Source organism: Sus scrofa, chromosome 1 (assembly GCF_054392235.1).
Source record: "Sus scrofa isolate SSC_HxYL_T2T_F1_AM1 chromosome 1, Sscrofa_HxYL_maternal_Yorkshire_Landrace_v2.0, whole genome shotgun sequence".
Classification (NCBI taxonomy): domain Eukaryota; kingdom Metazoa; phylum Chordata; class Mammalia; order Artiodactyla; family Suidae; genus Sus; species Sus scrofa.
The window spans coordinates 140,408,613-140,426,117 of record NC_139383.1 but is presented as its reverse complement, the minus strand read 5'-3'; the positions used below and the strand labels follow the sequence as shown (position 1 = coordinate 140,426,117).

Genomic DNA, 17,505 nt, shown 5'->3' with positions numbered 1-17,505 from the left:
TCTAGGACTTAAGCAGTGGTTTGTATCATAGTTCAGTTCTCAAAAGCCTTTTCTGTGCTGCTTTGGGTCTGTCTTGTATATGTATAGCTCAAGGGTGAGTCCCGGGCTTTGTGCCAGTACAGAGTTAGGAGGTCTTCTTTTTCAGCTCATCCTCTCCAATATTTCTCCATATTCATTGGCCCTCAGAGTCCCCTTTTCCCAGTCCTCTGGCCAGAAAGATGGGTTTTCTCTGGGAGTTTTAGCTTTCCACACCACCAATTAACAATTCAAAACCATGAGGAAAAGAGAAGAAGGAAAGAAAAACAAAACAGGAAACAGCCCTGCGTGGGTTGTTTCTTCAAGTTTGATTCCTCTCCACAGTCCACTTGCTTTTGTTTGCTTTTCAGAGACCTCAGTTGCTTGTTAAAATTTTGTCTAGAATTTTTAATTCTAATCAGTGAAGAGAGAGAGGCTACTGTGGGTTTATTCCATCTTGGCCAGCATTTGCAGTTTATTCAGTTTTTTTTTACCCTTTTGTTAACACTTAAAACTTTGGCAGCCACACAGGAAGTTTAGTCTTCAAACTTATGTTGGTTTTGCTAAAGTAAAATGTCATGTTGTATGCAACTTCATTTCAACTGATTCAGGAAAAATGGTGGCATGACGAGGGCAGGGTGGTGGTGGTTGGAGTCTCTGGAGAGAGAGAGAAATAGAGGCATATAGTAATAAAATAGATTTAGGAAAAGGGTGTAAGTGTGCTTTTTTACTCTTTCAACTATTTTGTGAGTTTAAAAGGTTTTATAATAAAAAGCTAATGAGAAACTCTGATCTTAATAAATTCTGTAATCTTAATCTCACTCACTGTGATTTAATTCTGAGATCAACTGACCAATGCTCTTCAGAATATTTTTAATTGGTCAAATTTGGACATATGTTGAGGGGGGAGGCTAAATCATTCTAGCCAAAACCGTCTCTGATTTCAAGGTGGCTTTCTTTATTCCTGAGAGAATAAACACTTTCATTGGCTATTTCTATGTATTTCTTCCCCTATCCCACTCTTCTCCCTTTTTTGGTTAACAAATTAGAAAATTTGAACCTGATGGGTAGTGTTCATTTCATCAAGTGTTAATTGTCCATACTCTTTAGACATTTCCAAGCTCGTGTGTCTCGGCAAACACTATTGGCACTTGAAAAAGAGGAGGACGAAGCTTTTGGATCTTCTGTACCTCAACGAAGCACATTGGCCGAACTAAAAAGCAAAGGGAAAAAGACAGCAAGAGTTCCAATCAGCCGTGTAGGAGGTGCTCTCAAGGGTAAGTTTGTTAAGTATTATGGAAAGCACTTAGTCTTGGGTGGTGGGCAAATCATGTAAGGAGATCATGTATAAATATATATCTGGACATTGTCCTAGTGTTCTGCGTATTAGGTAGCAAAAAAGAAGTCTAAGGAGAACTAAATAGTGTGCAGTAAAGCTAAAACATGCCAGCATTTTGTGTCTTAATTTAAAAAAAAAAAAAAAAAGCCTATTCTGGGACCCTTATAATGGAAAAAGAAAAGGAAAGGAAAAACCTAGTATGTAGGAAGTATCTAGAGTTTCTGAATTTGATTTGTTAGTTGAAAGAAGATATGCAGTATGCAGGTGGTATTAAAGTAAAGCTTAGACGTACCAAAATCTCAAAGAATGTGTTATCTTGGTGTTCAGCATTTGGGGGGGCAGAAACTGGGCTCTCTTTGTATACCTAAAGATGATCAGCAGTAAGCTTTTTATTTATTTATTTATTTTTGTCTCTTTTTTGCCATTTCTTGGGCCTCTCCCACAGCATATGGATGTTCCCAGACTAGGGGTCGAATCGGAGCTGTAGCCACCAGCCTACGCCAGAGCCACAGCAACGTGGGATCTGAGCCGAGTCTGCAACCTACACCACAGCTCACGGCAACACCAGATCCCCAACCCACTGAGCAAGGCCAGGGATCAAACCCTCAAACTCATGGTTCCTAGTCAGATTCGTTAACCACTGAGCCACGATGGGAACTCTGAGCAGTAAGCTTTTTTAAAAATATACTAATTTTGGAGTTCCCGTCGTGGCGCAGTGGTTAACGAATCCGACTAGGAACCATGAGGTTGCGGGTTCGGTCCCCGGCCTTGCTCAGTGGGTTAACGATCCGGCGTTGCCGTGAGCTGTGGTGTAGGTTGCAGACTCGGCTTGGATCCCGTGTTGCTGTGGCTCTGGCATAGGCCGGTGGCTACAGCTCTGATTCAACCCCTAGCCTGGGAACCTCCATATGCCGCGGGAGCGGCCCAAGAAATAGCAACAGCAACAACAACAACAACAAAAAGACAAAAAAAAAAAAAAAAAATACTAATTTTTAGGGAAATTTTAGGTTCACAGCAAAATTGAGTGGAAGCTAAAGAGAGCAGTATGCTTTTATTAACCAGATTTATAGCAGATAGACATGTAGACCATATGTTTAAAACTCTCTTATCCCTTTCCTGGTATCAGTTTTTAATGTTCAAAATGTTCCTTGCAAATCAAGAATTAGGGAGTGAGTATAGTCCTAAAAAATATTTCATCCAGATTGTGATGAAGCTTGATTCTAAGAAGCAGCCCCATTAAAGAGAATACCAGTAATAAATAGGGTAATTTGTTTTTTCTAGATTCAGTACATTTTAGCTAATTTCTATCAGGAAAAATTTTTTATTATTATTGCTGTCTTTTTAGGGCCACATCTGTGGCATATGGAAGTTCCCAGACTAGGGGTTGAACTAGAGCTGTAGCTGCCAGCCCATGCTATAGCCACAGCAATGTGGATCTGAGCCACATTTGTGACCTACACCACAGCTCATGGCAACACTGGATCCTTAACCCACTGATCCAGGCCAGGGATCTAACCCATGTTCTCATGGATACTAGCTGGGTTTGTTACTGCTGAGCCACATTGGGAACTCCAGGAGAAAATTTTAAACTGAAAAGTGAAGGTTAATATCAGGTTAGTCTCTGATAAAATTAGGTGATGTTAGAATGATGACTGAAGGAAGATGTAGAATTTGTTTTTTGGATATCTATGAGTAAAAGATTCCAGTTGAGGGTAAAGAAGGGGACGGTATAAGTATCAAAACCAGAATGGTCTATTAAGGGGTTTTTTTACGTATTATTTTTTAAAAATCTCTTTTGAGTCTATGGTAGTAGCAATAATCTTTATTTGGGAAAGAATTAGGTATACCTCATTGGGCATTAAAAGATTTTTCATGAAATTTTAATATTTTTTCCTTTAGCTCCAAACCAGAACAGAGGACTCCAAAATCCAGTTCCTCAACAGATGCAAAGTAATTCTAGAATTACTATTTTTGATGAAAATGCTGAGGAGGCTTCTAGAGCAGAGGCATCTAAGCCTACAGTCCAGCCATGGATCGCACCTCCTATACCCAGAGCCAAAGAGAATGAGCTGCAAGCTGGCCCTTGGAACACAGGCAGGCCTTTGGAGTATAGGGTAAGGACTCTTAGATCCAGTGTATTTGCCAACGTAACAAAGACTTCAGAGTTGGAGTGGAGGAGTACTTTTAGCATCTCATTTATTTCCTCTTGAATAATCAGGCACAGTCTGCATATGTTGTGTCAGAATGTAAAACTATGATAATTTTGGTTTTCTTCTTCATCGCCAGCCTCGGGGCAATACAGCTTCTATGACAGCTGTACCCTCTATGCTTCCCAGTTTTACTCCATATGTGGAAGAGACTGCACAACAACCAGTTATGTGAGTTTGGTTTCCAGATATTTTAAGGAATTATTAAGAGTGGGCAGGGGCGCTTATCCTAGTTCCCAAAGGCATTTTTTTTTCTGCGGATGAAAGTAACCAAAGTTTTGTTTCCTTTGTATGTATATTTTAGTGTGTTAGACCATTTGCTGATATTCTTATTAAGGAATAAACTTAATAGATTTACATGTACATTGATGTCAAAGATAGTCACTGTGATTTAGGTAAGATGTTCCACCTTTATTATTGACAGTAATTGGAAATTTTTGCAGTTTTTCCTCTTAACCTGCTTTAATCTTTCTGGATTTCTTTTTCCTTTTCTTCCTAACCTTCAGCATTTCTATTTATAAGAAAAAGTATAAGTGATGATTAGATAATCAGTAAGTCTAAGATTTAGTCTAGTAAGTAACATTGTGGAGTTCTAATACTAGGTTGTATTCTGTATCCCATTGCAAGGCTTTCCTCATAACTAATCTAAAACCCCTCACTACATACTAGATATAATGTTTGTGTGGGTTTTTCATAGAGTCCTTTATCAGTTAAACAAGTTGAAAAAGGCTTTTAAGCATGTAGATGTTTGGACCATTTAAAAGTTCTGATGGAGTGTTTCTGAGGTGAGGATCAAGTATCTTTTGTTGTAAGAGGGTATATAAGAAAATAAAAGATAGATAAGTGATTCTGATTAATAGCTGGATTGCGAACATTTGCCCTGTCCTGATTGAGGTACTTTATGTTTCATTCTTTTAAATCTGTATTACCACTCTGACTTTTCCCTCTCAGCTGAGAAGCTTGAATTTCACATTATCCATTCCCTAGATGGTATATTCCTAACTCTCTTTTTGGTGCTAAACAGTGGGATATGGGCTATATTGCATAGGCTAATTTGTTTCAGACACTGAGTTTGATTAAGACATGATATTAAGACTTATTTTTATCTATAAATAATAAAAACTATTTGATAGCCCTAACAGCTAATTTCCTTCCTCTTCATACTAGCACTCAGAACATAATTGTCAGTGGACCGTGAAAATTATTTTTGACCTCTTTTCTCAATCTTTTTTGCTTTTTAGGGCCACATCTGTGGCATGTGGAAGTTCCCAGGCTAGGAGTCAAAACAGAGCTGCAGCTGCCAGCCTACGCCACAACCATAACGATGCCAGATCCAAGCTGTATCTGTAACCTATACCACCACTCGAGGCAACACCAAATCCTTAACCCACTGAGCAAAGCCAGGGATTGAACCTGCATCCTCGTGGACACCAATTGGGTTCTTAACCCAATGAGCCACAATGGGAGCTCCCTTATTTTTGTTTTGTTTTTTGAAATCAGTCACATATAGCCTCACTATTAATATTGTTGCTGTATTTTGTCAAAACATGTAAGAAATAACTCATATGATCTGTATGGTGAGTAATAAATATCTTCCTTTTTTAGGACACCATGTAAAATTGAACCCAGTATAAACCACATTCTAAGCACAAGAAAGCCTGGAAAGGAAGAAGCAGATCTCCTGCAAAGAGTTCAAAACCATCAGCAAGAGTCCGAAGAGAAGAAGGAGAAGATAATGTATTGTAAGGAGAAGATTTATGCAGGAGTGGGAGAGTTCTCTTTTGAAGAGATCCGGGCTGAAGTGTTCAGGAAGAAATTAAAAGAGCAAAGGGAAGGTATGTGAATTGATCTAGTTCAGTTTGTAAATATAATTTAGTTGTAGGAAGGTTGAGTTGATACATTGAGTCTGAGGAAAATCACCCAATTGTATGTACCTTTATGTACAATGCTTCTAAGGTTTCTGTGTTTCTCTATGTAAGCTGAATTTGGATTGCTTCTTTCCAATACTGAGCAAGTTTACATTCAAAAGTAAAGGAGAAGAAGCTCTGAACTGCATAAACAAGTCATATTTCCCTGCAATAGGCAGACAGCTATAATCCTTGAAATGTGTACATGTATATGTCATGCCTCTCCATTAAGTGCTTTTCCTAATATTTTATAGATATTTCACTTTTGATACTTTGCCTGAAATTTCTCCCAGGGCTTGTTTAATATAGTCATTTAGATGATTTTTATTTGTGCTGTTTATTAAAGACATTATCTTCTTTAATAGTTAAGGGAAGGGAAGTTAAGGGAAGCTTCATTATAAATTGAAAAACTGGGAATTTGGGGGAAGTAGTACTGATTCTAAAGCCTAGAAGTGCTGGGGCAAGAGGTAGAGCAGAATGGGCTGAAAGTAGGGAAGTATAGCATTTGGAGCTTAAGGCATTAGAAAATGAGGGCGAGTACAGAAAAGGACATAGAGATTAGGCATTTTGATTAAGATCTATACCAAGAAAGAAGAAATAATTTTGTCTTTTTTACTTTTTTTTTTTTTCTTTTTACAGCTGCACCTGTGGTATGTGAAAGTTCCCGGGCTACAGGTCAAATCCGAGCTGCAGCTACAGGCCACAGCCGTGGCAGTATTGGATCTGAGCTGCATCTGTGACCTACACTGCAGCTTGCAGCAGTGCCAGATCCTTAACCCACTGAGCAAGGCCAGAGATTGAATCCACATCCTCACCAATGCTACATCTGGTCCTTACCCTGCTGAGCCACAATAGGAACTCCTATTTGTCTTTTTTAAACATAAGCATCCAAGGTAACCACCTATTGCAGCTCAGCTCACTTAGCAGAATATGACATCCGTAGGACTAGGTGGGAAACTTAACCATCACTTATAATTGATTTGAGAAAAAAATCATTTCAGAGTTCCAGATGTGACAAACTAGAAGCAAATGTCTGTAAAGCAGACTTCTAGTAAGTTTGGAATTGCCTGTGTGTGTGTGTCTTTTTTTAGGGCCACACCTGTGGCATATGGAGGTTGAATTAGAGCTAAAGCCACCAGACTAGGAGTCAAATTAGAGCTGTAGTCATAGGCCTACACCATAACCACAGCAATGCCCAGGTCCAAGCTGCATCTGCAACCTACACCACAGCTCACAGCAACGCGGGGTCCTTAACCCACTCAGTGAGGTCAGGGTCATGGATACTAGCTGGGTTCATTACCACTGAGCCATAACAGGAACTCCTAGAATTGCCTTATTCTTACATCAGCTAGTGCCAAGATTGACAGAAGTGCTCTGGGCTCAAATAATATATTGAAAAATGGAATCTGTGTGTCCAGTAGTAGACAGGGAATGTTAAAAAAGCAAGGAGCTAGTTAAGTAAAGCTTTTTAAAACTGGAAATCACCCCAGCCAAGAAGTAGGCGAGCAGTATAGCTAAATTGGAGCTGGGAAAGGAACTGGGTACTCAGATTAAAACTACTGTTCCGTAAAGGGAAGGCTCTAGCTAAACAAGGTATATAAAAGTAAAATAGTACCTTTTACTCTCAACTAGCCAGAGAAGGACCTGAGCTAGGGTTAGTTGGGATTCGAGTGGTTAAAAAGAAGTATTGACCTCTGAGGATATTTTAATACTCATTTGAGTATTAAAATATCCTCTGAATCTAGTTTGTACTCTTGTCTCTGAATCTAGCTTGTACTCTTATAAATCCTCATGCCTATAAGAAAGTGTTTTTTTGTTATATTGAAAACTAGCTTCAAAGATTACTGCTAACTACTCACTCTCAGGCAAGGATATGAGAAGTGAGGAAGCCCACAAGCAGGGCCCAAAGACAAGATGGTTATTCTTTCTGCCCATTGCTACTTCCTAACCATTTTCCCCTTCCTCCTTCAAAAAGTTTCTTTTGGATTTATGTCTTCCGATGTTTTTTTGCTATCTCTCAAGCCTCCTTAGACTTTCTCAACACTCTCTAACATTCATTAACTGACTAAGCACCTGGCTCATACCTTACTTTTTAACCCCACACCATCCACTATACTGTATTCACCTGGCAAAACCTCAACCCTGGTTAAATCCACCTATCACACTCTGTACTTGGATCCAAGTAGTTTAAATGTAGCTGGAGAAAAATGCAGTAGTATATATTGGTCTCATTTAAAATTCTTTGACTACAGATCTCAAATGAGCATTTACCAGTACTTAACGGTTCTACTAGTATCTTGGTAGGTCAATTTCTTCTTTCTGCTAAACAATTTTCTCTCATATTTTAAAATCTTCTACATACCGGTCCCTTCTCACTTATGATCTTATTTCTAACTTCATTAAGAAAATGTAAAGGGGAGTTCCCTTGTGGTTTAGTGGGTAAGGAATCCAATTAGTATCCCTGAGGTTGCAGGTTCGATCCCTGGCCTTGCTCAGTGGGTTAAAGGATCCAGCATTGCCACAAGCTGTGGCCTAGGTCACAGATTCAGCTCAGACAGGGCATGGCTGTGGCATAGGCCAGCAGCTGGAGCTTTGATTCTAGCCCTATCCTGGGAATTTCCATATTCCACGGCTGTGGCCCTAAAAAGAATGGAAGGAATATAATGGTAACTCCATTTTCTTTCACCAAATCTACTATATCTGCAGTCTGTACCTATACACTAACATTCTTTCTCTTGAAATTAATAGTTATCTCTTCCTGTCAAAGGAGTAGTCCTTTTTCCTTCCTTCTTCAGCATTTTCCCTTTTTACTAAGCATTCTCACTAATTTATCCAAATATACTGTCTCCATTCTTGAAGAAAAACAAAACAAAACAAAACTCAAACTCCATTATCCTCTTTCTTTTGTTTTGTTTTGTTTTGTTTTTTGTCTTCTTAGGGCCACACTGGCAGTATACAGAGGTTCCCAGCCTAGGGGTCTAATCGGAGCTAGACCCCTACTGGCCTACACCACAGCAACACCAGATCTGAGCCGCATCTGCGACCTATACCACAGCTCATGGCAATGCCGGATCCTTAACTCACCTAGCAAGGCCAGGGATGGAACCCTCAACCTCATGGTTCCTAGTCAGATTCATTTCCACTGCGCCAAGACGGGAACACCTCCATTATCCTCATTCTTCTGGAGCTGCTACCACTTTTTTATCCTCTCTTTCACAACACAATTTTGGGGGACTTGTAATCTTTTTATTGCCTATTGATTTCCTCCAGCATCCCTTCTAATTCCAGTGATCACAGTGACCAGAAACCTCCTTTTTGCTAAACCCAATGGCTCTTTCTCGGTCCTCATCTTTATTGACCTCTATGCTTCTTTTGGCACAGTTGATGAAATACTACTTTATGAAATGATTTTCTTGGCTTCTTCCTAGATATGTATTCCCTCTCAGTTTCCTTTACTATTGTTCTTATTCAGGAGCTTTTCCTGAGGCCCAGGAGAATATCCTGGAATATCCCAGAATATCCCAATTACCTTTTCTTTCTACAACTTTCTTCAGGTAATAGAATAAATACTGTTTTCAAGCCATGGACTATCAAATTGATAACCCCATCCCTGACATTTCACCTGAACTCCAGATTCATGTTTAGTTGCCTGCATCTACTTGCTATCCCAATAGACCATTTAAACACAACGTTGCTGAAACAGTTACTGATTTTTGTCACAAACCGTATCCCAATATGCAAGTGTACCTCAGGTTTCCCCATCTCAATAAAAGACATCACCATACACCCAGTTAGTTCAAGCCAAGTAAAGTCCAGAAGTCATCTTTGATGCCTCTATCCTTAGTATCCCCCCCGCATCTAATGAATAAGCCTATCAACTTTACCACCCAGAAATGTTGTAAATCTTGGGAGCTCCTCCTGTGGCACAGTGGGTTAGAAATCCGACTGCAGTGGCTCAGGTCACTGTGGAGGTGCAGGTTCTATCCCAGCCAAGCACCGTAGGTAAAGGATCCAGCGTTGCTGAAGCTGTAGCATGGGTCGAAGCTGTGGCTCAGAATCAGTCCCTGACCTGGGAACATGCATGTGCCACAGGTGCAGCCATATAAAAATGTTTTTTTTTTTAATGTTGTAAATCTTGAATTTATTACCATTCCCATTATTTCCTTAATCTAAACCATAGTCTTTTGGCTGGACTACTGCAATTAGACTTTCTACCCTCATTCTGGCCCTACACAGTCCATTTTGTTCAGATTATTTTTTTAAATAGTCAGATCATGTCTCTCCTTTACTTAAAATTCTCCAGTGTTTTTTCGTTGTCCTAGAATGCAGTATAAACTCTTTACTCCTACATGATCTGGCCCATCCCTACGTGTCCAACCTCATCTTTTACTTTCTTCCCTCTTACTATGCTACAACCATGTTGGCCTTCTTTTGGATCCTTGAACACAGTGATCTTGTTCCTGCATTAGGGCCTTTGTACCACCTAGTCCTTTGGCTTAGAATCTTTCCCTAGATCTTTATATGACTGGCCCTTTGTCATCCAGCTTTCAGCTTTATAATGTAGCTTTTTCTTAGCTGATCTTCCCTCATCACTGGTCTTAAGTAGCCCCCGAACTCTATCCCCCTACGCAGTCACACTTTCTTACATCACCTATTTTATTTTATTTTTAACAATGATTTTTTTTTGTTAATTTCTTTGTTTGTCCCCTCCAAATTGAATGTTGGCATTGCATGACCAAGGACTTTTTGTATTATGTACCACTAAAACCTAAATCCTCAGAGTTGTGCTTGGCATATAATATTCTATTTTTTATTGACTGAATAAATATAAGAATAGAGACCTGGACCTCAAGTTGAAGACTTTGCTCCATTTGTATCATTTTCATCTGTAATATTAACGTAAATGTTGAAGACATGAGCCTCAAAGACAGCTTTTGACAGAATAAATTGCTATGCAGAGTAATGCCTCAGCCAACTTTACTATTTCTAGCTGAGCTACTGACCAGTGCAAAGAAGAGAGCAGAAATGCAGAAACAGATTGAAGAGATGGAGAAAAAGCTAAAAGAAATCCAAACTACTCAGCAAGAAAGAGCAAGTGATCAGGTTATTTCTCTTTTTTCAACATATGAAACTAATGTTTATTGAGATAGATTTAAACAATACAAAAATATAGAAGGTAAAAGCCCTACCAGTACCCATTGTGAGTTTCTGGTAGTTTCTTAGCTGTTAGTAGCAGCCAAGTTGAGCAGGAAAGTAATTTAACAGATGACTTTATTTTATTTTATTTATTTATTTTTTTTTTTGGTGTTTTTTTTTTTTTTGTCTTTTTGCTATTTCTTTGGGCCGCTCCCGCGGCATATGGAGGTTCCCAGGCTAGGGGTCGAATTGGAGCTATAGCCACTGGCCTACGCCAGAGCCACAGCAACGCGGGATCTGAGCCGCGTCTGCAACCTACACCACAGCTCACGGCAACGCCAGATCCTCAACCCACTGAGCAAGGCCAGGGACTGAACCCGTAACCTCATGGTTCCTAATCGGATTCGTTAACCACTGCGCCACGACGGGAACTCCTTAACAGATGACTTTAAATAGAATTTGCGTTACAGCAGTGATTGGCACAACATTGTAAATCAACTATACTTTAGTAAAAAATAAAAAATGATAATAAATGGAACTTGTGGCATATAAGTGATGCTTTGACTTAATTATACTCTGAACCACTGTTCTATTACTTCTGACATTAGCTTTTTATTCTAGTCATGTTCCATTAAAATGGGATTAACCGAAGAAATTCCGTATGTATATGCTTGCCACTCCTCAGTTGACTACAACAATACCAGTTTATACTAGGAACATAAATTATTGGAAAGAACTTTTATGGTACAAACATTTTATATGGTTGGTGGATGTCTAGAGGAAGAATATAGTAAAGTTGATTTTGGGGTTAAAACTTGAAAATAGGTAGCATTTTCTAGATAGGAGAGACACACTGATTTTGTTTCTTTAATGCAATAGCAAGAAGAGAAGATGTCTACAAAGGAGACAGCTGAATTGCGAATTGCTTCAGAGTCTCAGGAAATACCAGCACTGTCTCTATCTAATTCTGCTTACCCAGTAAATGCTTGTGCCAGGTAGGACCACACTGGTGGAAGGAAAGATGCTTATAGGGGGGCATTTAGAACAAACCTTTGACTCTCCAGTGACTTAAAGTCTCTGACTTTTATGGTATTAAGACATGATTTTTATAAGCTTTGATGCTGATGTGGGAGGTCTGGGTACTGGCTTTTTTCCATTAAAAAATACATTTCTTATTTAAAAAATCAAATATAAATAATTTTTTAAATGACAATATCATACAGTCTACCACCAAGAGGTGACTACTATTAACATTGGTATATCTCTCCTTAGGTGTTGCTTAGGTTTTGTTTTTATCAAAATGAAATTTTACCATTTTGTAATCTGCTTATATTGTTAATGTAACTTAACATCTACAATCAAACATATTTCTATAGTAATTTTAATAACTGAAGGTTTGGTCTTAAAAAACTTGAATTGGTGGTACTAGAATTTTTTTTTATCTTAGAATGAAGAAGATTCTGATTAAAAAGAGCCTCTTGGACTTTTAAAAATTAAACAATTCTTTCTGTGAGTACTAAGCACATGTTTTAAAACAAGTTTCTTCACAGGGAAACTTCACTTGCAGAAAACATTTGGCAAGAACAACCTTGTTCTCAAAGTGAGTTGTATTTGGCAATCTCATGAAGAATTTGCTGGTAACAAATGCATTATGTAACAAGTGTAAATACTTTGCTTGATTATGTTAAAAGGAGTTGAAAGAAGGCAGAGAGGGAAACTAAGGTATTGCTATCTTTGAATCATTGAATTCAGTTATAAGCATATAATTCAAGATAGGATAGACATTTGAAAGCATATTTTTGTAAAATAACTCATTGCTTTAAAATGTTTGTAAGTAGATATTTAAGTAAATGTAAATTTGAATTTATACTAACTACAAAATAATTTTCCACTTTAGCTAGGATACTCGATGCTAAGCATTATCAGTATCCCCAGTAGCCAAGACTGAAAAGTGGTTTTTTGGAAGAAAGTAGGGGGGAAAAGCTTAAAACTAAAGCTACTTTAGAGTCACATCTGTTTATTTTCAGAAACATGTTAAAAGTCATAGAAACATGAATATCTTTCTATAAGTATTAGAAAAAAAATTAGTAGAATCTGATTAAACCTCTAATTCTAAACATCATTTTATAGGAAATGACAAAATAAATAAAGGAGTACCTGTCGTTGCTCAGCAGAAACAAATCTGACTAGTATCCATGAGGATGTGGGTTCAATCACTGGCCTCGGCTCAGTGAGTTAAAGATCTGGTGTTGCTGTGAGCTGTAGTATAGGTCACAGACATGGCTCAGATCTGGCATTGCTATGGCTGTGGTATAGGCCAGTGGCTACAGCTCTGATTTGATCCCTAGCCTGGGAACCTCCATATGCCATGGGTGCAGCCCTAAAAGACCAAAAAAAAAAAATGTATAGGAAATGCAAAGCATGAAAGAACATGTGAAACAAGAGAATATAATGGCAAAAATTCCAGCATTTATGGGCAAACAACCCAGTTTTTAAAAAAAAAAATATTGCTAACAAAAACCCTGTAGAATAAAAGCAATTTAAGAGGCATTTCAGCTAGTCACAGGGTATGAATCTACTTCGCATTTCTAATTCACACTTTCTGAAAAGTTTCTGTAAAATGTGAAACTTGTGACTGGGTATTTAATACTCAGAAATTGTTGATTCTATAGGTATCATGTCTTAAGATTATGCCTTTTAAAAAGATGCTGTCAGAGTTCCCGTCGTGGCTCAGTGGTTAACGGATCCGACTAGGACCAAGAGGTTGCCGGTTCAATCCCTGGCCTGGCTCAGTATGTTAAGGATCTGGTGTTTCCGTGTGCTGTGGTGTAGGTCGCAGATGCACCTCAGATCCCCTGTTGCTGTGGCCTAGGCTGGCCACTGTAGCTCGGATTAGACCCCTAGCCTGAGAACCTCCATATGCCGTGGGTGCAGCCCTCAAAAGACAAAAACTAACTAAATAAATAAAGAGGCTCTCTTTAAGAAATATGTACTGGCATATGTACAGATACATTGATGTAGTGTTTTGTTTTTACTTCAAAATAATCCAGGGTTGAGTTAGGTTTGGGTAGTTGTGGTGGGGTGGGGAATAAAGAAACAAAATCATCCATGTTTAGATAATTATTATTAAATGATCTCTACTTTTGTGTGTTTGAAATTGTTTATTGTAAAAGACAGATTATCTTTCTGCTTCAAACAGAATGTTTATTGGACTAGTTGTCTTGAAGAAGAGTAGGGCATTTACTCTCTAGAATATAAAGCTAGTCTCTCTTTCTATAGGTTCCAGTGTACCTTTCTCCATTTTTGATGAATTTCTTCTTTCAGAAAAAAAGACTATCAGGTTTGAAGTTGTTTGTTTTAACACTTAAGTTTTCTATTATTATAAATGAGGATGAAATAGGGGGTTACTGATAATCTATGTTAAGAGAAAAATTGCTAAATGGAATATGTCTTTTCCAGTCCTTCTGCAGATCCACCACGAGTTTTAGCCCAACGAAGACCCCTTGCAATTCTCAAAACTTTAGAAAGCATCACCTCGAATGAGGATGTATCTCCAGATGTTTGTGTAAGGACCAATATCCCTAAATTAATATAAATGGACTAGAGGATTATTTCATTCGATTCTCACGAAAGTTTAGGATTAAAATGAAAATTGCTGGCTTGAAATAAGCACATGGAAAGACTCTCAACACTTTTGTTATCAGAGAATGCAAATCAAAACCACTCCAAGAGGAGTTCTCCTCGTGGCTCAGCAGTTAATGAACCTGACTGGGATCCATGGGGATGTGGGTTCGATCCCTGGCCTCACTCAGTGGGTTAAGCATCAGGCATTGCCGTGAGCTGTGGTGTAGGCCTATACAGCTCCAATTCGACCCCTAGATTGGAAATTTCCATATGCCACAGGTACAGTCCTAAAAAAGGCAAAACAAACAAAAACCACTCTAAGATACTGCACACATGCACTAGGTTGGCTATAATAAAGACAGAAAATAACAACTGTTGGTGAGGATGTGAAGTAACTAGAACCCTCATACATTGCTGATGAGAATGTAAAATGGTGCACAATTTTGGAAAACAATTTGGCAACTCCTCAAAAATGTTGAAGATAGCATTGCCATATGATCTAGCAATTCCCTCCTAGGTATATATCCAAAAGAATTTAAGACATGTCTTCACAGGAGTTCCTGTCGTGGCTCAGTGGTTAACGAATCTGACTAGGAACCATGAGGTTTTGGGTTTGATCCCTGCCTTGCTCAGTGGGTTAAGGATCTGGTGTTGCCATAAGCTGTGGTGTAGGTTGCAGATGTGGCTTGGATCTGGTGTTGCTGTGGCTGTGGCGTAGGCCGGTGGCTACAGCTCCAATTAGACCCCTAGCCTGGGAACCTCCATATGCCACAGGTGCGGCCCAAAAAAGACAAAAAAATAATAATAATAAAAAATATGTCTTTACACCAAAAACTTGACATGAGGAGTTCCCATTGTGACACAGTAGGTTACGAACCCAATTAGTATCAGGTTTGATCCTTGGCCTCACTCAATGGGTAAAGGATCTCATGTAGCCATGAGCTGTGGTGTAGGGCGCAGACACAGCTCAGATCTTGAGTGGCTGTGGCTGTGGCATAGGCCAGCAGCTACAGCTCCAATTAGACCCCTAGCCTGGAAACTTCCATATGCTGAGGGTGTAACCCTAAAAAAAAAAAAAAAAAAAAAAAAATTTACATGAATGTTTATAGCAGCATTATTCATAATAGCTAAAAAATGGAAACAACCCAATGTCCATCAACTGATGCATGGATAAACAAAATGTACATCCATACAATAGAATATTATTCAGCCATAAGAAGGAATAAAGTACTGATCCATCTTACAACATGAATAAACCTTGAAAACACTTTGCTAAAATGAAGCCAAACACAAAAGAACATGTATGATTCCATTTTTGTAAAATGCCCAGAATAGGCAAATCCATAAAGACAGAAAATAGGTTAGGGATTTCTAGATGATTAGGGAGAGAGTGGATTAGATAGTGACCACTAATGGGTATGGTGTTTCTTTTGGGGGTGATGAAAATCTTCTGGAGTTAGATAGTGGTGATGGTTTCACAATCTTGTGAATATACCAAAAACCAGTGAAATGCATTCTTTAAAAGGTGAATTTTTTGGTATGTAAATTACATTTCAGCTTTTTAAAGTGGGAGGACAGATCTCTGTCTTAAAAGCCAAGGATCTTTGTTCTTTTTATATAAAAAATTTTTGTGGCAGTGAAAGAATTAGGTGGACCAATTATTTTTTTGTAGTAATATTCTATTTTAACCACTATGGACAAGTGACATGATACTACTTAGGATGAAAAGACCTTGCATATGGGAGTTCCCGTCGTGGCGCAGTGGTTAACGAATCCGACTAGGAACCATGGGGTTGCGGGTTCGGTCCCTGCCCTTGCTCAGTGGGTTAACGATCCGGCGTTGCCGTGAGCTGTGGTGTAGGTTGCAGACGCGGCTCGGATCCCGCGTTGCTGTGGCTCTGGCGTAGACCGGTGGCTGCAGCTCCGATTCAACCCCTAGCCTGGGAACCTCCATATGCCGCGGGAGCGGCCCAAGAAATAGCAACAACAACGACAAAAGACAAAAAAAAAAAAAAAAAAACTTGCATAGACATTCAAGTCAAAGTAAATAAACTTTATTAGTGACATTTCATGAAGTTTTAAACTAGCATCTGGAAACTTGAATTCAGATTGAAGAGAATTCAGTGTGTTTAATCTGAAGACTTTTAAGGGGAGACATGATCAGTATCTATATAGTGATTTAAAACAGTATATTTTCTACATCCTAGGGAATGAATCACTGGGGTAAACATTTTTAAGCATATTTTTTTGTTTACTTCTTTATTGAGGTATAATTTATATCCAATACTATGCAAATATTAATTGTACAGGTAGGTGAATTTTTACGTATGTAAATATCTATGCAATCTTCACCCATATCAAGATAGAGAAATTTTCTAGCAACCCAGAAGAACCTCAGGAGCCATTTATGACTATAAATACTCAGGCCTCATTCCAACCATACAGAATCAGAATTTCCAGGATAAAGCCCAAACATGTATTTTTTCGTTTTAAATATTTTTCCAGGTAATTCTAACATAGATAATCCACTGACTGCTATGAAATGATGTAGAAGAATAATTAATTCTATACTGTGTTCCAGAAAATATCACCAGAGAATATGATAAATAGATAAGCTGGATTTAGAGGAAGTAGTTCTAGGTTCAGCTGTTCAAGGATGGACTAAATATATAAAGGAATAAATTTTAATCTAGTTTTTTGTCTTAAAACTTATATTTGAATTTTATCAAGTACCTCTTAAAAAATTTTTTCCCCTTAAAAAAATCATATTGAAAGTGTCTAAAAGGACCATAAGTACTATCTGCATAAATGTATTCTTAGACGATAGTGATATATTTTACTCTAATCTTATTTTTTGTTTCATTTATTGTTTCTTCTTGATGTCTCTCTCGCCTCCTTAATAATGTTGAATCAGAAATTCAGAGTGTATATCATATTGGTAATAATCTAGATTATTAGTATCTAGTATCTATAAGGATTAAATGAAATAGGCACTTTTGTGTACTTCAGGTAAATGTATTAAAGTGGTACAATCTCTCTGAGGGCAGTAGGCAGTGTATATAAAGAACCTTAGTGTTCATGGAGTACCCATCGTGGCTCAGTGGTTAGCGAATCCGACTAGGAACCACGAGGTTGCGGCTTCGATCCATGGCCTTGCTCAGTGGGTTAAGGATCCGGCATTGCCATAGCTGTGGGTGTAGGTTGCAGATGCAGCTCGGATCCCGCATTGCTGTGGCTTCAGTGTAGGCAGGCGGCTACAGCTCCAATTCGACCCTTA

The 17,505-nt window shown here is 38.5% G+C and overlaps 1 protein-coding gene across 6 annotated transcripts in view; it reads left to right on the top strand.

Moving 5' to 3' along the window:
* BUB1B (BUB1 mitotic checkpoint serine/threonine kinase B) overlaps positions 1 to 17,505 on the top strand; it is a 50,802-nt gene that overhangs the window by 18,046 nt on the left and 15,251 nt on the right. For 2 of the 6 annotated variants that reach the window (XM_084973272.1, XM_021097818.2), the window contains 9 exons: positions 1,126 to 1,292; positions 3,254 to 3,468; positions 3,641 to 3,732; positions 5,167 to 5,396; positions 10,459 to 10,571; positions 11,484 to 11,599; positions 12,155 to 12,204; positions 13,884 to 13,944; positions 14,064 to 14,169. In XM_084973272.1, coding sequence (XP_084829398.1) covers positions 1,126 to 1,292; positions 3,254 to 3,468; positions 3,641 to 3,732; positions 5,167 to 5,396; positions 10,459 to 10,571; positions 11,484 to 11,599; positions 12,155 to 12,204; positions 13,884 to 13,944; positions 14,064 to 14,169 — 1,150 coding nt within the window. The remainder of the gene's footprint in view (positions 1 to 1,125; positions 1,293 to 3,253; positions 3,469 to 3,640; positions 3,733 to 5,166; positions 5,397 to 10,458; positions 10,572 to 11,483; positions 11,600 to 12,154; positions 12,205 to 13,883; positions 13,945 to 14,063; positions 14,170 to 17,505) is intronic. The other 4 variants (XM_084973275.1, XM_021097820.2, XR_014813263.1 and 1 more) reach the window with 3 other exon arrangements.